Source organism: Somniosus microcephalus, chromosome 20 (genome assembly GCF_052327205.1).
Source record: "Somniosus microcephalus isolate GS21.2 chromosome 20, FLI_Smic_1.0, whole genome shotgun sequence".
In the NCBI taxonomy this organism is placed as follows: domain Eukaryota; kingdom Metazoa; phylum Chordata; class Chondrichthyes; order Squaliformes; family Somniosidae; genus Somniosus; species Somniosus microcephalus.
Genome location: NC_141006.1, coordinates 77,391,100 through 77,412,353, shown reverse-complemented (window position 1 = coordinate 77,412,353; position 21,254 = coordinate 77,391,100). Strand labels below are relative to the sequence as shown.

Below are 21,254 nucleotides of genomic sequence, written 5' to 3'. Positions count from 1 at the left end.
TTTTCCAGAAGGTCTCGGAGTGTTTAGGGAACTGTATACATGACAGTGACATACAGCACCGCAAAATGTACGTGGCACCGTGCACATGCACTACAACATACACAACACATATACATTCACAACTCGTGCAAAAAAATAAGTTTTCAAAATCTGGTGGTTCCAGGACACCAGGACCACTGCTTCCAGTAACAACCTATAAACAATCCAGTTTAATACTGAGTGAAAAACTAAATTAGCAAAATCTACCCAGGAATGGGCTTTTTATTAAAAGTGCTTTGGGTTCAAAACTATAACATCTGACATAATATTATATTTTAAAATTCTTCAGCACCCATCAGAGGCTCTCATTTCAGGCTGTTGAGAATATCATAATCTGAGAAGAAAAACAGAGAATTTTAAGATTGGTGCAGATAAAGTGGCCAAAATAGCAATCAGAAGGTACGAGCTACAGAAACAGCCTTGCCAGGTAAGCAACGTCATATGTTTATTTTTACACTTCATTGCTTTACTTACGAACATACGAACAATGACGGACAGGTAAAGACCCTTTGGTCCATCCAGCCTGTCCCACATAATTGCGATACCTTGTGTATTTTTTTATTCGTTCATGGGATGTGGGCGTCGCTGGCAAGGCCAGCATTTATTGCCCATCCCTAGTTGCCCTGGAGAAGGTGGTGATGAGCCGCCTTCTTGAACCGCTGCAGTCCGTGTGGTGAAGGTGCTCCCACAGTGCTGTTAGGGAGGGAGTTGCAGGATTTTGACCCAGCGACGATGAAGGATCGGCGATATACTTCCAAGTCAGGATGGTGTGTGACTTGGAGGGGAAATTGGAGGTGGTGGTGTTCCCATGCGCCTGCTGCCCTTGTCCTTCTAGGTGGTGTAGGTCGCGGGTTTGGGAAGTGCTGCCAAAGAAATCTCTCAGCATTGTGCCTGTTTCACACCTGAAGATCAGGCAGAATGCGTACCAATATCTACACTCCCACCCCATCACTGATATATTTCACTTTGTTTGGTGCATAAATTACCACAAAATACACTTTAAAATAAATTGGACAAATGGAAACATGTACTCAGACTTACAGCAGAGGAAAGCTGGCAAGCGATGCGATTCCACATTGATTATCCTTGTTCCTTGACATGTATATGTATCCATTATCACCCCAGTCTGTACCCCAGCTAGCAAAAACAAATTAATTAAATGAGAATATTTAGAAAAGTTAAAATCAGCACTGGACAGAGAAATGTTGCTAATCATAAGCGCCGTTATAGGCAATACTCTGCGACAAGTTAGGCTGTTGATAAAGTTAACACACATAAGCTGCTAAACAGAACATTTGCTGAATGAATGAGCGTTCCAGGTTTTCCACAAGTTTACATTTTGTAAACTTTGTACTTAGATTGGAAAGGAGATTTTTTAATTTTTTAATTTCTTTTGTGAATTTTACATTTTATGAAATAAAAAGTTGGCCAACTTTGATTCTGTCAATTCAGCATCTTCGGCACATTTTGGAAATAGAACATTTGAAGGGATTCTGTATCTTTGTAGTGGTGGCGTGGTGCAATGAGTTTTAAACTCTAATGTGCACTGGTGGTGGAGCGCGTGGGTTCAGTGGCCCATGCCACCAGACCACTATAGCTACAATTCTGCTAAGTTCCTAATCTCTGCTGTGGAAAGGCAACAAGCAGGAGAATGGTTACCTCCCTACGGCAGAAGCGAAATCAGAGAGATTCATCCCTTGTGTATCTCCTAGGAGCGGCCTCTAAGCAGCTTTCTGAGAGGCCTGGAAGAATGTCACTTGCCCACCCCCTTGATCATGAATTGTGCCTGGCCTCGGGAGACCAGAGAAACCGGGAAGAAAACATCCACACCCGCACAAAGTAACCTTGCATAAATAAGCAAAGCGTGACTGCACACGTCAAGGATCAACAGGAATGAAAGAAAAGCCATGGAGTGCAAGGGCCATACAGCCCATCTAAGATCATTCATCTAGTAGCCAAACTCTCTCGCTTTAGCATGCAATGGCATTTTGAACATCCCCAATGTTTTTTTTCTGTGATACTCTGCTTGTAAAATGTTTCACAATAAACAACCTGAATAAACTTGTCTACTGAAGCACAGGGTCACGACCATAGCAACACTGCCCTGAAGATAGGTGGAGCTCAGGGAGTGGCTCAGCAGATTTATAAGATAGCATACTTGAATAAAGCCATGAATGCAAACATTCCTAACATACATGCTTTAAATTTATATCCTCTGGTCCTATTTTCCTGACTAACTCTGAAGAAATATATTATAAAAAAAAGAAAGACCTGCATTTCTATAGCGCCTTTCACGACCTCAGGACGTCCCAAAGAGCTTTACAGCCAATGAAGTACTTTTGAAGAGTAGTCACTGTTGTAATGTAAGAAACGCGGCAGCCAAATTGTGCACAGCAAGCTCCCACAAACAGCAATGTGACAATGACCAGATAATCTGTTTTAGTGATGTTGATTGAGGGATAAATGAACTCCCTTGCTCTTCTTCGAAATAGTGCCATGGGATCTTTTATGTTCACCTGAGAGGGCAGATGGGGCCTCGGTTTAGCATCTCATCTGAAATATGGCACCTCCGACAGTGCAGCGCTCCTTCAGTACAGGTAGACTATCCTTTATCCGAAAACCTCGGGACCAGCCGAGTTTCGGATAAAGGAGAATTTCGGATTTCGGAAGGTGGGTCGGCGGGGGTCCGCGGGGGGGGTCGGCGGGGGGTCGTGCGCACGACTTACGCTGACGCTCAGCGTAAGTCAGTCGGGGTCGGCGGGGTGGTCGGCGGTTGTCGAGGCTGGCGGGGTCGGCGGTTGTCGGGGCCGGCGGGGTCCGCGGGGGGGTCGGCGGTTGTCGGGGTCGGCGGTTGTCGGGGCCGGCGGGGTCCGCGGGGGGGTCGGCGGTTGTCGGGGCCGGCGGGGGGGGTCGGCGGTTGTCGGGGCCGGGGGGGTCGGCGGGGGGTCGTGCGCACGACTTACCCTTTATCCGAACTTCCGAAACCGGAACCCTCTAAAAACCGAAGGTTTTTTCGTTCGTACGCACGACTTACGCTGAACGAAAAAACCTTCGGTTTTTAGAGGGTTTCGGTTTTCGGAAGTCCGGATAAAGGGTAGTCTACCTGTACTGCACTGGGAGTGTCAGCCTAGATTTTTGAGCTCAAGTCTCTGGAGTGGGACTTGAACCTCACTCAAAGGTACAGATTATGTTGAATTGAAATGTTGAAATCATAACAGGAAGGATGGAGAAATCAGTTGTCTTAAATGAATGCACCCCAGTCTCATTATAACACTCAGCAATAATACATGCATTTTGGGGTTCATGGCTTTTCTTTCTTCCTCTACGTATGAGATATGGATTTTTAGTGCCTGCCTAAATGTACCAGTTGCATATCTCAAGTAGCACCAGGTACATTTTCCGCTGTTTGATGAAGTTAGCGAAAAATATACGTGATGTACTTATATTTGCATATTTAATGGTCCACCAGTGTAAGGCCAGAATCCAGCTGTAGAAAGGCAACTGGCACCAACCGGAGGGGTTTCTGTGGCCATTTATTCTGCATACTTACAAAATGACCACCAAAGTTCTCCAAGAATATTATAGGATCTTGGCACCAAGCTGATCCCAGTGTCAGAGGGTTGGTGAAACTGGAGCTCTTAAGCCTTGCCAGGGAGACGACGTTTTAGAGGTGTGCTCTAAAAAGAGAGAGAGGCAGAGAGGGGGGCTGAGTGAGAGACAGAGGGAGAGGGAGGGGGAGAAGAGAGAGATAGAGACAGAGAGTGACAGAGAAGGCGAGATGGAAAGACAGAAAGAGAGAGAGAAGGAGAGGGAGAGAGGGAAGGTGATATTAGCTGTGCACAGTTTTGGTCTCCTTATCTGAGGAAGGATATACTTGCCTTGGAGGCGGTGCAGCGAAGGTTCACTTGATTGATTCCTGGAATGAGAGGTCTGTCCTATGATGAGAGATTGTGTAGAATAGGCCTATACTCTCTGGGGTTTAGAAGAATGAGAGGTGATCTCATTGAAACATACAAGATTCTGAAGGGGATTGACAGGGTAGATGCTGAGAGGTTGTTTCCCCTGGCTGGAGTGTCTAGAACTAGGGGGCATAGTCTCAGGATAAGGGGTTGGCCATTTAGGACTGAGTTGAGGAAGAATTTCTTCACTCAGAGGGTTGTGAATCTTTGGAATTCTCTGCCCCAGAGGACTGTGGATGCTGAATCTTTGAATATATTTGAGGCTGAGATCGATAGATTTTTGGACTCTAGGGGAATCAAGGGATATGGAGATCGGGCGGGAAAGTGGAGTTGAGGTCGATGATCAGCCATGATTTTATTGAAGGCTTGATGGGCCGTATGGCCGACTCTGACTCCTATTTCTTATGTTCTTATGTTCTTAAACTGTATAGAAAAGGCAAATCCAGACCACTACTTCAAGGCGAGCTATGGCAGTAGGTCACGGAGGCACAAGTTAAAATTGGTGAAAGTCAAATTTAGGACTGATGTCAGGAAGTGTTTTTTTCATAACTTCCTCCAGCTTAATACTGGCACATCAAAGCCACCCTCTTCAGCTCCCACTGACACCATGTACCTCTAGCCTCAGTTCCATTAAATTCCTGGCTGTCACCTCAGGCTGAGCTCAGAGATATGGGCCTTTGGCATATGGCTTGACCCTGAGCTGAGCTTTCTCCTACGCTCCCCCCATCCCCTCACATCTGATTGATCAGTAAGAGCACTTTTTTCACTTCCAAAATATTGCCTGCCTCTGCCCCTAGCTCTCTCAAAACCCCAATCCATGCTTTTATGGCTTCAAGCCTGGATTTCTCCAGTGTCTCCTTACTGATTTCCTTGCCTCCAATCTCTGTAAACTATAAGCCATCCAGAACGCTATGGCTTGTATCCTTATTTGCACTGAGACCTGCATGGCCATCAATTGGGTTCTTGCAATGCTTCACTGGTTCCCAGTGCCTGTGACTGTAATATCTTCACCTTCCACTCCCTCCATGGCATTACTCTGTAATCTCTTCCAACTGTATGTCCTTGCGGTTATACTGATCTAGACTTTTGGGTAGAGAGGTGGAGTCAAACAACCTTTGCTATTCAAGAGCCAGTTGGGTGCTGCGATGGGGGAAATTGTGAGCTTTTCTTTCCAGATGGTTGAGCTAAGAGAAGCCAAATTGCTGCCGTCACCTATATTTATCTTGTGATCTTCTGTGCCTCCATATTTATGGTGTCAGTGCACTAAAGCCTGATTCACTGAGAGATGCCAGCACACCAAGGCAGCAAAGTTCCCTTTAACTGCGCGGCCACGCAGTGCTCCAGGGGTCCCGCACCACCAGTGTGCCGGCTTTTAAAGTGTAAAAACCCCACGCATGGGCAGAATTTGGAATGGGCCACGCAGCTCGCTATGGGGCCGCGGGGCCCAAAAAATAATTGCTGGGAACATTGCAAGGCAGGTCTCAAAAATAAGTAGATTGACAGAAAAAATTACTGGAAAAGAAAGAACGAGGGGGAGACAGAGAGAAACCAAAAGGAAGGACTAAGGAGAGGGTTGAGAGAGAGAGAATAGGAGAGAGAAAAAAGTGAAGAGAATGATGTAAAGAGAAAACATAAAAAGACAGAGAGAGAAGGTCATTAACAAAACCACAGAAAAGTAATAAGAGAACAGACAGTGTAACAATGAGATGGAGAAGATCGAAACCAAGAGAAAAAAAGAGGTTACAGAGGAATAGCAAAAAAGAAAAATCTGACAGTAGAGACAAAAAGAATTTCAAACTACACGGTGCAATATTAGCATACGAATCTTTAACACCTGCAATTGAAATTTTTCTACAATTTTAATGTAATTAATACCGATATTAAAATAGAAGACAAAGGAATTTCATACAGACATGTTAAACCAGCCATTGCACTGGATCCTCGCTCACTGAGGAGCATCACGATCCCAGCGCATGAGACTGGGTTAAACATTCATTCGTTAATATTGCACAGTGTAACGTCAAGATCAATGAAAGACAGAGAAGCTCATTAAGCTACAACCATTATATATAACTTGTTTTTCCTTTAGATATTCATTCCCCCTCCCCTCTCCCCTATGGGTGATTCCCCTATGTTTACATACCTGTTGCCAGGGCTGGAGAATTTTAGTTATGAGTAAAGACTGGATCGGCTGGGGTTGTTTTCTTTGGAACAGAGGAGGCTGAGGGGAGATTTAATTGAGGTGTATAAAATTATGAGGGGCCTAGATAGAGTGGATAGGAAGGACCTATTTCCCCGAGCAGAGAGGTCAATAACCAGGGGGCAGAGATTTAAAGTAATTGGTAGAAGGATTAGAGGGGAGTTGAGGAGAACTTTTTTCACCCAGAGGGTGGCGGGGGTCTGGAACTCACTGCCTGAAAGGGTGGGAGAGGCAGAAACCCTCATCACATTTAAAAAGTACTTGGATATGCACTTGGAGTGCCGTAACCTACAGGGCTACGGACCAAGAGCTGGAAAGTGGGATTAGGCTGGAGAGCTCTTTTCAGCCGGCACAGACACGATGGGCCGAATGGCCTCCTTCTGTGCTGTAAATTTCTATGATTCTAATCAAAGTATTATGATAGCTTAATTTTTTTCATGCTTTTCTAAAGGTGTCCATAATCTTTTATCCCTACAGGATAAGCATTCCAAAATACAGGAACAACACAGAGGATAAAATGCACAAGAGTAATCTGATCATGATCTTGGAGCACTGGGTAAAGCATGTCGACGCAAAGTCCGTTCGTCGCGACTGCGAGGGAGAAGTCGCTGTCAGGTCATAATATACTGGCGAGAGACACAAGACTGATGGTGCAGGGTACGGTAGCAAAGTAGAAAATAATATAAAAGCTGAAAGAGGAAAAATTTAAAGAAAGCGAAAGCAAAAAAATAGTTGCTGAGCTCTTGGAAATATTTTCAAATGCACTGCAATCCATTCTAACTGTCTGTTGGTGGCCTCACAGATCTTTATCAGTGAGTGCATTCGGAGGGGAAAATCTTACTCTTTCCACACTGTGCATAAAAGGTTCAATGGTTGGAGGACTGGTTTCTTGTTATTTGCTTACTTTAATAAGAATGGAAATTGGCACCGTGATGATTAATCGCATAAATTTTTTACTTATCAACTATCTTGTACCAGTGTAAATGAACCGTACAGATGGTCTGGTAGTTTGTAATGAAACACAACAGTTGTCGAATGTCAGAGATGCATGAAAAATAAAAAATAACAGCACACGTTCTGACATCAGCAGGGTTCAGTAAATTGTATGGATTATTTATCATATTTGCAAGGTTTATGCTATACCTGTTCTTAACCAGCCAGTAGTCAATTCCATCTAATGTTCCATAGCCAACAACTAGAACGCCATGATCAAGCACTTCACTGCTGCACGATGGTTCATCATAGATTCCTGCATTTAAATGGAACAAAGATGCCAATAATTTTCCCCAGTAGTAGAGCTCAAAAATCACAAATGATTTGTAAACTTACAAATGTCCTGCCGAAGTTGTCTGAAAATCCGAGTTAAAGAGCTTGTGTTATTCAACAAGTATTTCACGTTGTTAACCGTGATCTGTAATGCTTTGATCCGTCCATTCCAAAAAATATGGCTAAGGCTTGTTATTCTTTTTCTTGGTTCTAAAACATCTTGGCTGGGATTTTCCTGCCAGTGATGGTGTTCGGGTGGAGAGGGACATGCCCCCGCCCCTCCGATACTGCTAGAACCTGGACCCAGGGAACTGGCTCGGGGCAGCTGGTGAGATTCCTGCTGTCAAGAGGCAGCCCAGACGGAACTATCCAGGCAGTGAGGCTAATCACCGTCCAACCTGCATTTCCCTGCCCAGTGGGACGGCCTCTGCCGCACCACAAAGAGGCAGCAGTGCAGTCAAAGGGGCAGAACTGCCAAAAGGATCGGAGGGCTGACAGGCCAGTAGGCCTCAGCTGAGACCAAAGCCTGCAAAGTAAGGCAATGGAGGCCAGAGGAGGCCCTTTCTTTGGGCTTATACTCGCTGGAGTTTAGAAGAATGAGAGGGGATCTCATTGAAACTTATAAAATTCTAACAGGACTAGACAGACTAGATGCAGGAAGGATGTTCCCGATGGCGGGGGAGTCCAGAACCAGGGGTCACAGTCTAAGGATAAGGGGTAAGACATTTAGGACAGAGATGAGGAGGAATTTCTTCACCCAGAGAGTGGTGAACCTGTGGAATTCTCTACCACAGAAGGCAGTTGAGGCCAATTCATTAAATATATTCAAGAAGGAGTTAGATATATTTCTTAAGGCTAAGGGGATCAAGGGATATGGGGAGAAGGCAGGGATAGGGTACTGAGTTTGGATGATCAGCCATGATCTCATTGAATGGTGGAGCAGGCTCGAGGGGCCAAATGGCCTACTCCTGCTCCTATCTTCTATGTTTCCCTCTACCCTCTCGTTTCTGGGTGCGCTGCCCGCTCCGAAGCTCACGCGCACCGTTCCTGCACTCGGAGCAGGTGGTCAGTCTATGGAACAGGTTCCCTAGGGAGATGGTGGAAGCAGTTAGTATTGATTCATTAGATAGATTTCTTTCAGAAAATAATATTTTGGGATACAATATATGAGTAATTTATGGGTACAATATATGGGTGCAACAGGTGACTTTGGACCTCTGGTTCCCAAAGCTCTCCACCACTGGGGGTTTTCCTCGCCTCATGTCTGGGTCTGTTGTCGACTCATTGATAGAGATTGATCGCTGTGATTAGTCAACAATTCCATTATCGTTGGATCATGGGACTACCGGGATGGTAGAAGGCGAACTAGAGGGACCTGGGACTTTTTTCGTCTAGCAATTCCTATGTTCCTTTGAAATGTAGCAAGAATATCCACTCCATTGACTAGGGGTACATTTTTGCACAGCAGGGGCACATATTGAGAATTTTTGTCCATTCATATAAGCATTGGCCACTGCATCCAAATTCCTAATATATGTCCTATGGAGCAAAGCTTTGTGCCATGGGTGTTCAATCATAACATTTTCCCATACGAATGGGCAAAGAAATAGTAAAAGACAATATATTCCATCTAGACATCTACCTGAGGAATACAGCTGGAATGATAGGTGACCTGCATCAATACCAACAGAAATTGGCCCATACTTTGCTACAGCAACCTTTAGAGAAGCCTCACTTCCCGATGGGAGGTCAACATAGCCACTGCAAGTTGCACCAACAGTTTGTGAATCGTATCTGCAGGGTCCGTCCTGAGTAAGTGGAATAAGAATAACAGAGCTTATTGTGCTGATTACTGACATAGGTTGCGTTACAGTAATATATCAGAAATAAATTTTACATATCAGCAATATTCTCGCCACATTTATATTGTTTCTGTTATTTCCATTAGGAATTAGTTTTGTGAATGAAAAATGTTGGGATTATGCATCTTTCACACAGTACTTGACATGTTGGTCATTTCTGGTGCTTTGGAAAGACAACATAACATGGATCTGGTGCAGCCAACAGCATGTTCTATGATGGAACGCGGAAAAGAATTGGTTAAAATACAAAGATAGCTAAGTGTGTTAATTAGCTGTATGTTTGTACAGGAATCCCTCCCCAACCGCGGGGGATACGTCCCTGAAAACCCCCGTGGTTAGTAAACCCCCAGTTAGCAAATACAGTATAAATGTTCAAATAACACATTAAAAAAAATATAAAAGCCATAAAATCATGTTATTTACCTTAATCCGAAATTTAAAACCGCGTATACGCAAAATTCCCTGCCGCGGTTGGCAAAAGTTGTCGCAGAGAGGAAACCGTGTAAACTTGAAATCCACATACGGCAACACCGCGGTTGGGGCGGGATTCCTGTGTTCCAGAGTAGAACCTGCTAGTGACCCCACTTAGCAGATAGGAACAGCACTTCATCTTTCGATTCGGCACTTTACAGCCTTCTGAACTCAACACTGAGTTCAACACATTCAGATCATAACCTCGGCCCCTATTTTGTCAGACGACGGCTGTTGATGATTCTGCCAGTGCCATTTACACCTCCTCTAGCCCCGTCTTTTGGTTCTTTACTTGTCCCATCACCATCTCCTTTTGCCTCGCACCATCATCCCTTTTGTCATTTAATCTCTCCTGCCTTCCACCCTATCACAGACCTTCCCTTTTGTCCTTTCCTCCCCTCCCCCCTTTCCCTGCCCCTGCACTTGCTTAAAAACCTGTTCCATCGCCAACTTTTTAAATTTCTGACAAAAGGTCATCAAGCTGAAATGTCAACTCAGTTTCTCTCTCCACAGATGCTGCCTGACCTGCTAAGTATTTCCAGCATTTTCTGTTTTTATTATTGACTGCTGGCTGGATCCTCAGAAGGCGTAAAATGCATAACCCTTCTATTAATAGCAGGTAAGGCCAGCCGCTGCCTGAGAGGAGCAGCCTCTCCAATTCCTCAACTTGTTTTCTTTGGCGTAGAGCTTTCTGAATTAAGTTACAGCTGGCAATGAGTTAGCTGCTTAGCCCCTTTAAGGCAGACGTCACTTGTAATTATGCTATGTCTCTTTTCTTCCTTAAGACAACATGAAATGTCGTGAAAAAAATGAATACATTTACCTAGATACTTATGTTTGCCTTTACCCAATTACACCCTGCCTAGCACCATTGTGTGAGCACCAATGCCATGAGGGCTGCAGTGGTTACATAAGAACATAAGAAATAGGAGCAGGAGTCGGCCATTCGGCCCCTCGAGCCTGCTCCACCATTCAATAAGATCATGGCTGATCTTCTACCTCAACTCCACTTTCCTGCGCTATCCCCATATCCCTTGATTCCTTTAATATCCAAAAATCTATCGATCTCTGTCTTGAATATACTCAACGACTGAGCCTCCACAGCCCTCTGGGGTAGAGAATTCCAAAGATTCACCACCCTCTGAGTGAAGGCATTTCTCCTCATCTCAGTCCTAAATGGCCGACCTCTTATTCTGAGACTGTGACCCCTGGTTCTAGACTCTCCAGCCAGGGGAACCATCCTCCCTGCATCTACCCTGTCAAGCCCTGTAAGAATTTTGTATGTTTCAATGAGATCACCTCTCATTCTTCTAAACTCTAGAGAATATAGGCCTAGTCTACTCAATCTCTCCTCATAGGACAATCCCCCCATCCCAGGAATCAGTCTGGTGAACCTTTGTTGTACTCCCTCTATGACTAGTATATCCTTCCTTAGGTAAGGAGAACAAAACTGTAAACAATGTTACATAGAATGTTACAACACAGTAACAGGCCATTCGGCCCAACTAGTTGAGCAGAAGGCCCCATCCTCTCATGGCAAATGGGTGGGCAATAAATGGAGCCTTCCCAGCCTCAGCGACATCCCCAGAACAAATTTAAATAACATGCAGGTGAAAAAATGAAAACTGGCAAAAGTACCGCAACAAAGGAGTGATAAAACTACACGTGATTTAAAAAAATCAAAGAGTCCAAGGGAAATAATTTGGGTCAGTAATTCAGGTCTCCACAGGTGAGTACGCGCTGGGTACTCACGCGTAGGCCCAACGAAAGTGCCGGTTTTGTGCATGCACTGCGCATGCGCGGGAAACCGGAACTTCCGTTCCCTTAAAGGAAGAGGTTCACAGGTCGAACGCGTGCGCCGGAGAGGCAACGCGTACGCCTGGAACTTCTGTTTTTTTTACAGGTTACTCCGGGAGGGTAAGTCTCCAGCAGTTACACTTTTAAAAAGCAGATGCAAGGCCTGCTTTTAACAAGGTAAGTGGTGAATTAAGTAAAATTAAAATATTTTTTCCATAGGTTTATTATTTTTAAATACTTTAAAGAAAGGTAAGTTTATTTTTAGCCCCGTTAAAAACTGTAATTAATTTTTTCAAAAATTTTAATTATTGTTTAAAATAGTTATTTTATGTAATTTATAGTTATTTTAAAAATGTGATTTAAAAAAAATTTATTTGAAGTTTTAGTTATGTTTTGGGGCTGAACTGTATTCATAGATTTGACAGGTCTTCCTGTCAAATCTATGAATAGAGACTCCCTGCTACCATTGGCTCTCCATGGCCCACGTGATCCCAGGGGACGCTTCGAGCTAACTGCACCCCTGGGATACGCAAGCACTGCGTGCCGGCAGTTGGAGCAGGCCCAGGATCGGAATCCCACGCGGGCCCACAGCTCAACAGCCGGCGCGCCAGGTAAGTGCAGGTCGGGGGCTTGCACCCGCGGGAAGCCACCGACCCGAATTTCTGGCCCAATGTACTGTTTGAATGGCAAGTCATAGGAGAACAGTTCATTCAGCCATAGTCAGTGGTTCAGCACAGTGACAACCCTTTATAACCCAGTGATACTGAGGCCAACATTTGTGCCCCGACCACCGCCATGATAGAGATTGATCGCTGTGATTAATGAATAACTCCATTACCGTTGGACTCCCACGACTCCCAGGATGGGAGATGGCAAATTGGATGGACCCTGGTCTTTTCTCATCTAGCAATTCCTATGACTGATATTAGCTGGTATGGTACAGACTGGGGCCATAGGATTACACAGGATATACGGCACAGAAATAGGCCATCGGCCCAACCAGCCCGTGCTGGCGTTTATGCTCCACATGAGCCTCCTCCCGTCCTTCCTCATCTAACTCTATCAGCGTAACCCTCTATTCCCTTCTCCCTCATAGGCTTGTCCAGCCTCCCCTTAAATGCATCGATACTATTCACCTCAACCACTCCCTGTGGCAGCGAATTCCACATGCTCACCACTCTCTGGGTAAAGAAGTTTCTCCTGAATTCTCTATTTGACTTCTTGGTGATGATCTTATATTGATGGCCTCTAGTTTTGCTCTTACTCCCCCCCCCCCCACCCCGACAGGATCCAACCTTTTGCATGTTGCAATTCACAGAAAAAAATCACATTTTTTTGCCCTACACTCCAGGAAGAATGATCCTTTAAACAAGCTGGGCTATACAAAGTGAATATCTCTCTGGAACTGTCATAATTCTGATATTCTGATGTAAAAGCTCAATAAAAATCCATTTAAAATAAAGGATCAATATTTATTTGATGTCATTAAGCGCACTTCATACCAATGAATAAAGCAGATTTTTCAGTGTCGCTGTGCTAGACATTGCACTTAGTGTTTGTGTAGACACTGAAGCAAGCAAGCAGATAAGGTCCTGTCATAAGTGGGCTTCTTCAAGGGGAGCGTCAACCGTGGCTCAGTGGGCAGCACTCTCACCTCTGAGTCAGAAGGTTGTGGGTTCAAGTCCCACTCCAGAGACTTGAGCACAAAGGTAAGTGCTGTCTTTCAGATAAGATGTTAAACCAAGGTCTGTTCACTCAGATGGATTTCAAAAGATCCCATGGCACTATTTTGAAGAGGAGCAGGGGTGTTATCCCCAGTGTCCTAGCCAATAATTATCTCTCAATCAACATCATTAAAAACAGATTATCTGGTCATTATCACATTGCTGTTTGTGGGAGCTTGCTGTGCACAAATTGGCTGCCGCGTTTCCCACATTACAACAATGACTACACTTCAAAAAGTACTTCATTAGCTGTAAAGAGCTTTGGGCGTCCAGTGGTCATGAAAGGCGCTATAGAAATGCAAGTCTTTCTTTTGTGTTAATAGCTGGCAAGCTGTCATTCGATTAAGGGGAAGTAGAGTTGCTGTGTTAAGTATATATACACTGATTTAATATGGAATAGTTTATCAAGATTATCTTGCCTAACCTCTGCTTCATATGGGTATGATTCTTCGGTGTCAACTCCTCCATTGTCCATTATATATTTAAATGCATTATCCATGAGTCCTCCATCACAGCCATTATTTCCATATCCACCTGAGCAGTCAACCAGCTGCTGCTCACTCAGAGAGACTAAGTTGCCAGTCTTATGAAAGTGCTGTCCTTCCAAAGACCCTGTCTGTAAATGAAAATAACCACGCAGTCATGTACAGGTGATATGAACTCAATATTTACTAAATCAAAACACCGAAGATAACATATAACTTAGAATCTTAATACTATAAATTACTGACCGATCAGTCCTTCCCTCTGAACCAGACTGGATTTTACTCACCGAGACAAGTTGGGGGCGGGACTGCTGCCTTCCGGGTTCTAGTCATACCCCCAGCGACGTCCGACGCACAGATGCTATTTTTCCCTAATTGGCCTTGTTAATCCCGCCCTGCGGGCTTGCCGGCCAATTAAGAGAAAGCCGGTGTCAGATGATGTCAGTGGATGACGCGTCATCTGCCGGTTTTCTTAAAGACACATGAACCATAAATTTTTGACAGATGAGTTGACAATGTTTGACAGCATTGAGGTGCTGTCAAACACTGACAATCACTGTACACAGGTGAGCCCTTGCATCCAGACTCTCCAATTACTCTCTCCTTAGGATAAAACAGATGGCAGCTGCAGCTGAGATTGCAGAAGCCATTTGTCACTTCTCCCGATGAGATGAGGCTACACAAACACTTCACAGCTTGTCACCTGCAGAAACATCTAACCACATTAATAATTACTTTCACAACTTTTCCTTACCTCTGATACTAACCAGTGCCCCATTGCATCCTTCACACCACTTCTGCAGCTGTCATCCAAACACCAACATACCAACAGACCCACAGCATGCCTCACTTACCCTGGCGGGGTTCCCTGACGTCGGGAAGCCTGCAGCAGCAGTCAAAAAATTGGAAAACGCCTCTTAACTGCCTGTTAACTGTTAACAGGCAGTTACGTGGCTATAATCCTCTTCCTGCCGCTAGGAGTCGGGTCCCTGCACAAATCAGGGACCCAACTCCCGGGAAGATCGGTTGGAGGTGGGTTGGGTGCGGGTTTGGGACCCGCTCCCATTTTTGGGGATTTTCCCAGCAGTCCCGCCTCCAGACCCGCCTCCTCAGGGCTGGCAAAATCCAGCCCTAAGACTGTCGAGGTGCCTGGAATGTCGCATCACTATTAAGCATGCTGTGGACTGATTTATAACATTTTACAAAGATGCTGACAGCTACTTGTCCCTGTACTGAAAGCAGCTCAACCCAATACGCCAAACTGCAGAGCTCCAATTCCAAAGTGTGGAAGGAAATGTTATGTAACCACACTCAACGTTGATGTAAGAACCTCTGAGTTCTGTCATAAAATTACATCTTTCGATTTAGCCAGATACAAGGATTTGCCTGTCCAATATTCAATGTACCAGAAAGTAGTGTTTTCTTTTGACTAAGCGCAATTTTCATCTTTAAATAAAACTGTACAACTTATTAATCAGGCTTACCGCACTGAATGCCCAACAGGAGCCACATTCCTGTTGGTCTTTGACGTTAGTTACGTAGCCTTTATTTCTCCAGTCCACTGTAGCTGGAAGACTAACATTCTTGAAGGGCAGAGGAGTGAATGCTGTGAGCTTAGCGGTGCTGGAATTTCTCAAGCACCTGCCAAGTACCAATTTTTTATATTCTTCATTTTCCTGTAAAAAAAAATCATTAATTATTAAAATGTGAAGCCTTTAAATGTTTCTAGGTTCGGGCAGGAGTTAATACCTTCACAAGGAAGACTTGACTAGATTACTCAACATGAGTGGCAAAGACAAATGACTTGTGGCCATTCTCATGATGGGTACATGGAAATGTTCGTACTGAAAGACACCTCAGTGGATTTACTTTCAAAACAAATTTCCAATTTCATTGTAAGTACATATTGATTGTTCTTTGACTGGTGAATTACAATCTTGTGTGCTGCACTTGCACTGCCTGTCAAGCCCTGTAAGAATTTTGTATGTTTCACTGAGATCACCTCTCATTCTTCTAAACTCTAGAGAATATAGGCCTAGTCTACTCAATCTCTCCTCATAGGACAATCCCCCCATCCCAGGAATCAGTCTGGTGAACCTTCGTTGCACTCCCTCTATGGCAAGTATATCCTTCCTTAGGTAAGGAGACCAAAACTGTACACAGTACTCCAGGTGTGGTCTCACCAGGGCCCTATATAATATCCTGTTCACACTACCTGGATGGAACTTCAATTCTCCTGCCAAGGAGAGCGCTGACATGCCTGTGCAGAGTTCCTCTCCCACCAATTACATTTTAACTGCTTGGAGATGACAGTGGCCTCGCTGTAGGTAGGTTTAAAAAATGTCCAGGAGGTTCAAACAAAATCCCCCATGACACTTTTTAAATCTAGTTTGACAATGTACTGGAGTCAGAATCCATGCAGTGTCAACTGAAATGGTGTGAGACTACCAGCCCCCACCGCCCCCCTCCCCCTCCCCCCACCCCCCCTCCCCCTCCCCCCATACTTCTCTCGGGGGTCAGGTCATGTCCCAACTCCAAACAGAAACCACTTGGCACCAGTGCGAAAGCTGCAGTGTTAAAGCACCTTTCAAGATAAGAGTAAAGAATGAATTACCAGGTCAGCAAAGGCAGTCATTTCCAATCTATAGGAATGTAATCCCTGGTCCGCTATCATATTGTGCACTATAACCATCTTCAGGTTCGTCAGCCAGGTCTCTTTATGATGGAACTCCTCTTCAAGAGAAATGTACGATTTACCTTGAATTAAAGGAACAACATTCCAGTACCAGTTCAGCCACTTTGTATTCTCAATTCCTGAAGTACAGCGAAGTCTGATTAAGGGAGTTACTTTGACTTCATTTAGCAGAATAACCCACGATCAATATTTTTTCCCTGGTGCCTCACGCACATTTAAAATGCAATATAGACAAGGTACAAATACATGTGGACATGAAATGAAAAGTGCGATAATATGAAATACTTTATGTATCAAATATCTCTGAAATAAAACAGAATAATACATTATCTCATAAAAGGTTACTTTTTTATTAATTGAATATACTTAGAAACAGGAAAATCTGAGGGAAATGTCTTAATTGGGCCAGATTTTGCTGTGGTGGGGCGTCTAACAGCGTCTGCCATTAGTCAGGCTCACCCTGCACCCTTCAGCTTAAAAGACTTTTGCCTGCAAGGTTGCTGGAAGTGCGAGCTGATAACGGCGCGGCGAGGGGGGAACAGGGCCCATGGGACCTGCGTGAACAGGACAAGCAACAGGGTACCTCCTTAACCAGTCAGATTTAAGGGGTGATTTGATAGAGGTGTGCAAGATTATGACGGGTTTGGATAGGCTAGACGGGGAAAGGCTGTTCCCACTAGTTGATGGTACAAGGACTAGGGGACACAGATTTAAGGTTTTGGGCAAGAGATACAGGGGGGGATTTGAGAAAAAACTTTTTTACGCAGCAAGTGGTGAGGACCTGGAACTCGCTGCCGATGGAAGTGGTGGAAGCGGAGACACTCAATGTTTTCAAGGGGAGGCTGGATAGGCACTTGAGGGAAATAAACTTGCAGGGCTACGGGGATAGAGCGGGGGAATGGGACTGACTGGATTGCTCTGCAGAGAGCCGGCACAGACTCGATGGGCCGAATGGCCTCCTTCTGTGCCATTATGACACGATGGCTGGAATTTTACCAGCGCTTAGGGGGCGGGTTTGGAGGCGGGACATCCGGCAAAATCGTAAAGATTGACAGCGGGCAGGAAACCCGCTGTCAGCCCGCCTCCAATCAATCTTCCCAAGTGTCGGGTCCCCGATTTGCGCATGGACCCGACACCTAGCGGCAGGAAGAGGATTATAGCCACTTAACTGCCTGTTAAAGGCTGTTAACAGGTGGCTCTTTTTCAATTTTGACACTTCTACTGCGGGTTTCCCGATGTCCGGACACCACGCCAGGTAAGTGTGGCATGTTGTGAGTCTGCTGTAATGTTTCTGTATTGATGACAGCTGCAGAAGTGGTTTGAAGGATCCAATGGTGCACTGGTGAGTTTCAGAGGTAAGAAAATGTTGGGAAATTCATTTTTTATGCATTTAGACTTTTATGTAGGTAGCAAGTTTTGAATTGGCTGTCTAGTCACACCTCTTTGGGAGAACCTCTCTCACCAGTGACAGATCGCTTCTGTAACCTCACCTGCAGCTGCCATCTGTCCTAGCCTAAGGAGGGAGTCACTGGAGAGCCTGGGTGCTAGAGCTCACCTTTGCACAGTGATTGTCAGTGTTTGCAGCACCTCAATGCTGTCAAATACTGAGGAATCAGCTGTCAAAAAAAATTGTGCATGGTCCCTTTAAGAAAACCGGCAGATGATGCGTCATCAAATGATGTCATCTGACTGGCTTCTTCTTAATTGGCCGGCAAGCCCGCAGGGCGGACTTAACAAAGCTAATTGACGTAAAATCATGTCTGTGGGCCGGATGTAGTTGGGGGCGGGACTGGAACCTGGAAACCACCTGACCCACTTCCAAGCCGCATCGATTGAGAAAATTGCGGCCTATGATTTGACTCTAAGGATTGGGAAATAAACAGTGGAAGGATTGAGAAGGAGGGTAAATTAAAGGGGGTGAATTCAATGTCAAATCAGGTACAGAAAGAGAAATAATGAGAGGGAAAGAAAGATTGGATTAAGAGAGAGAGAAAAAAAGAGACAGAAAGGAAAAGCAAGAAAAATTTAAAATCTAAAATTTGACATTTTTCTAATTTCCCTGAAAAATTTTAACCTGAAGGAATGAGACTCCACACTTGTAATAGTTAATGTTCATTGCCAGAGAGGTTGATTGACAGTAATTAACAATGACCTAATTGTTAAAAGGGTACTTACGCTACTAATTACTAGCCCTATCTATGTGCGGTGGGTTTAGGATCTAGCACAGAAACACAGCCAGTTCCGAACATTCAATGCATGGCAATGGTGAGGCAGGCAGAGAAACACCGTCTTCTCGAAGCTCAGACAGCAACTTTTGGATATTCGCATCTGCTCCTCGGCTGAAGTTGCTGTACCGTTTACGCATAAATAACGCCAAGCGCCATTGGTCTCACCGTTACTTTGACAGCACTATCTGGCCCAATGCTATTTGCCTGAGTACTAAGTGTGTTAAATGCTGCTATCTTTAATCATTGCTGTTTTTTCACCTGAGCGACAGCATTATACATCGCTGGGTGGGCTTAACAAGGTCAATCAAGGGAAAATAGCGTGGGTTGGCCAGAAGTCGATGGAGGCGGGACTGAAACCCGACAAGTGGGAGTCCCGCCTCCAAAAGCTCCCCATTGGCAAAATCCAGCCCCTGCATCTTGCAAATCGCCCTCTGCCCGCCAAGAGATAACTCCGTCTATGTACGGTACAAATCTCGATTCAAAACACATTGGAGTTCTAATCCTCACAACGCCAAGCCCAAATGGTGTGAGACAGCCTGCTGGAGGGAGTCTCACTGCATTTCCAGAGTCAGACTGAGATTGACCTCTCGAGTTATGCTGACACTTTTCTATCAATGCTCACTGAAAACTACTTGGCACCACGGTAAAACTGTGGCTTTTGTAACCCACACTAAATAAGTCCCCACCATGGAGAAAAATGAGGGCGATATATTTCCCTCAATTTTTTCACTACGGGTTATGTGCTCCTTTTCCCTAGTTCCAAATTCTGAAATTTTACCTGAGGTGTTCGCCCCCACCTCCCTACCCCACCACCCTACCCCACCACCCTACCCCACCCTCATACACAATTGTGCCTCTGTAAATGCTAAGTGCACAGACCAACCAAAATTCAAACCTTTCTCCATCACTGAACTGCCCTTAAAATTGCATCGCCAAGTTGAAAATCACCAAAATATTTTTGCAATTGCTTAAAAAGACAATATTACAAAGACTTTGAAAGCTCTACAGTCTGCGACTGTATTCACCCAAAACTCACAGCTAAAGTAGAAGACTTGCTCACTAGACATTTCCGCAGCCGATGAAGCAGGTTTGGAACATTTATCGCGGCACTTACTTTATCAGCAAAACAAACAGAAAATAGGAGAAAAATTACCAAACTTTGTTTTCCAGGCAAACCATTCCATATCTTCGACAGAGAGTCTGGCTGCACTTGCCAGTGCTATCGTCACAGCTAATACCGCAAACTTCATTCTAAATTCAAGGACTGAAAGCAAAATATTTAACTCAAAGTTTAGAGATCATCAAAGTTGGAATTTGGGTGTTTGTACAGGAACGTGGAAAATAATTCTCACCTGAGGATTGCCTTTTCTTACCAGAGTTCCGTTAAGGTTAGTCTCCAGTGAAATAAAATCTCGAGTGAAGCAATCGGGAAAATGCCGAGAATTTATACACGTTTCCTTGTCAGCTGCTCACAATGAGTTTTTTTTTGCTTACTGGTACATAAAAGAGAGGAAATGAACACTTCATCTCAGCGTGGTTCAAACCATGATGTAATTTTATGTTCACGCGTGAACCAATAAAAAAGTTCCAAGAATTCATACTTTTAAATATTTGGGAAATCCAATAGGCAATTCCTTGTTGAAGAAAATCACACTTCTGTTTTTCAATTGTGCAACAAACTGTATAAATTAAAAGTTTTTAAAATCATTAAAATGCAACTTCTTTATTCCAAGCAAAAGACATTTTTTCTATAAATAAATATGTATTTTTTTTTAATATTGTCCATTGGAGTGGCACGCTGTGTATTTACAACCTGGTATTTTTTTCTGCAATAAAGCCTTACAGTGCCCTACATGAGTCATATATTAATACTTAAAGTGAAACTATTTATGCATCAGAAACAAAGTCACAAGAACAAAATCTGTTCCAACGCATTTAGGCAAAAACAATGTGATTTCTCATCATCCAGGAAACGTGTTTTGCTGATTTAAACAATACCTGTTCACGTGTTGCTGCTAGTAGGAGGCGGCTGAATGTCAAACCTGCCCGACTGAAACCCACTGTTGCACTGAGACTGTTATCAAGAAAGTTGAGGTTAATACACAATCTAAAATCTCAGATGTTTTTCTCAATGTTGAGTAAGATAACAAGACCATGAACCTTATTGTCTTGATAGATGAACCCTTTCATCTCTCAGGCCTTCAGAAAAACAGATATGAGATGAGGTGCCCCATATCAGATGAAGATCAAAAACAACAACAGAAAATGCTGGAAATACTCAGCAGGCCAGGCAGCATTTGTGGAGAGAGAAACAGAGTTAACGTTTCAGGTCTGTGAACCTTCGTCAGAATTGGAAAATGTTAGAGACGTAACAGTTTTTAAGCAGGTACAGAGGCAAGGGAGGAGAGGAAAAAACAAAAGAGACGGTCTGTGATAGGGTGGAAGGCAGGAGAGATTAAGGGGGAGAAATTCAGTATCGCCCCATTTGGGGCGCAATTATCGGCCGGGCACAAAGATTAGCGTTTGGC

General features: G+C 44.3%; 1 protein-coding gene across 2 annotated transcripts; it reads right to left on the bottom strand.

Moving 5' to 3' along the window:
* Positions 1 to 232: 232 nt before the first annotated feature.
* On the bottom strand, positions 233 to 20,395 carry ctsl.1 (cathepsin L.1). 2 transcript variants are annotated; one of them, XM_085963050.1, is made up of 9 exons: positions 20,079 to 20,395; positions 19,880 to 19,990; positions 16,418 to 16,560; positions 15,288 to 15,479; positions 13,743 to 13,934; positions 9,107 to 9,272; positions 7,342 to 7,447; positions 1,081 to 1,176; positions 233 to 373 (listed from the first exon to the last, which is right to left on the bottom strand). In XM_085963050.1, the coding sequence occupies exons 2-9, from the start codon at positions 19,974 to 19,976 to the stop codon at positions 367 to 369; spliced, it is 999 nt and encodes a 332-aa protein (XP_085819176.1). In that variant the 5' UTR covers positions 19,977 to 19,990; positions 20,079 to 20,395; the 3' UTR covers positions 233 to 366. The 2 variants fall into 2 exon arrangements, with proteins under 2 accessions (XP_085819176.1, XP_085819178.1); XM_085963052.1 differs by lacking the exon at positions 233 to 373 and having other exon boundaries at positions 1,077 to 1,176.
* Positions 20,396 to 21,254: the final 859 nt, after the last annotated feature.

Excerpts from the sequence above, each read along its gene's own strand:
- ctsl.1 (XM_085963050.1), bottom strand. The coding sequence starts at position 19,976 with ATGAAGTTTGCGGTATTAGCTGTGACGATAGCACTGGCAAGTGCAGCC. Across the intron at positions 7,448-9,106 it reads ATTCCAGCTGTATTCCTCAG|GAATCTATGATGAACCATCG; the intron begins GTAGATGTCTAG and ends ATTTAAATGCAG. Across the intron at positions 1,177-7,341 it reads TACTGGCTGGTTAAGAACAG|CTGGGGTACAGACTGGGGTG; the intron begins GTATAGCATAAA and ends TGTTTTTGCTAG.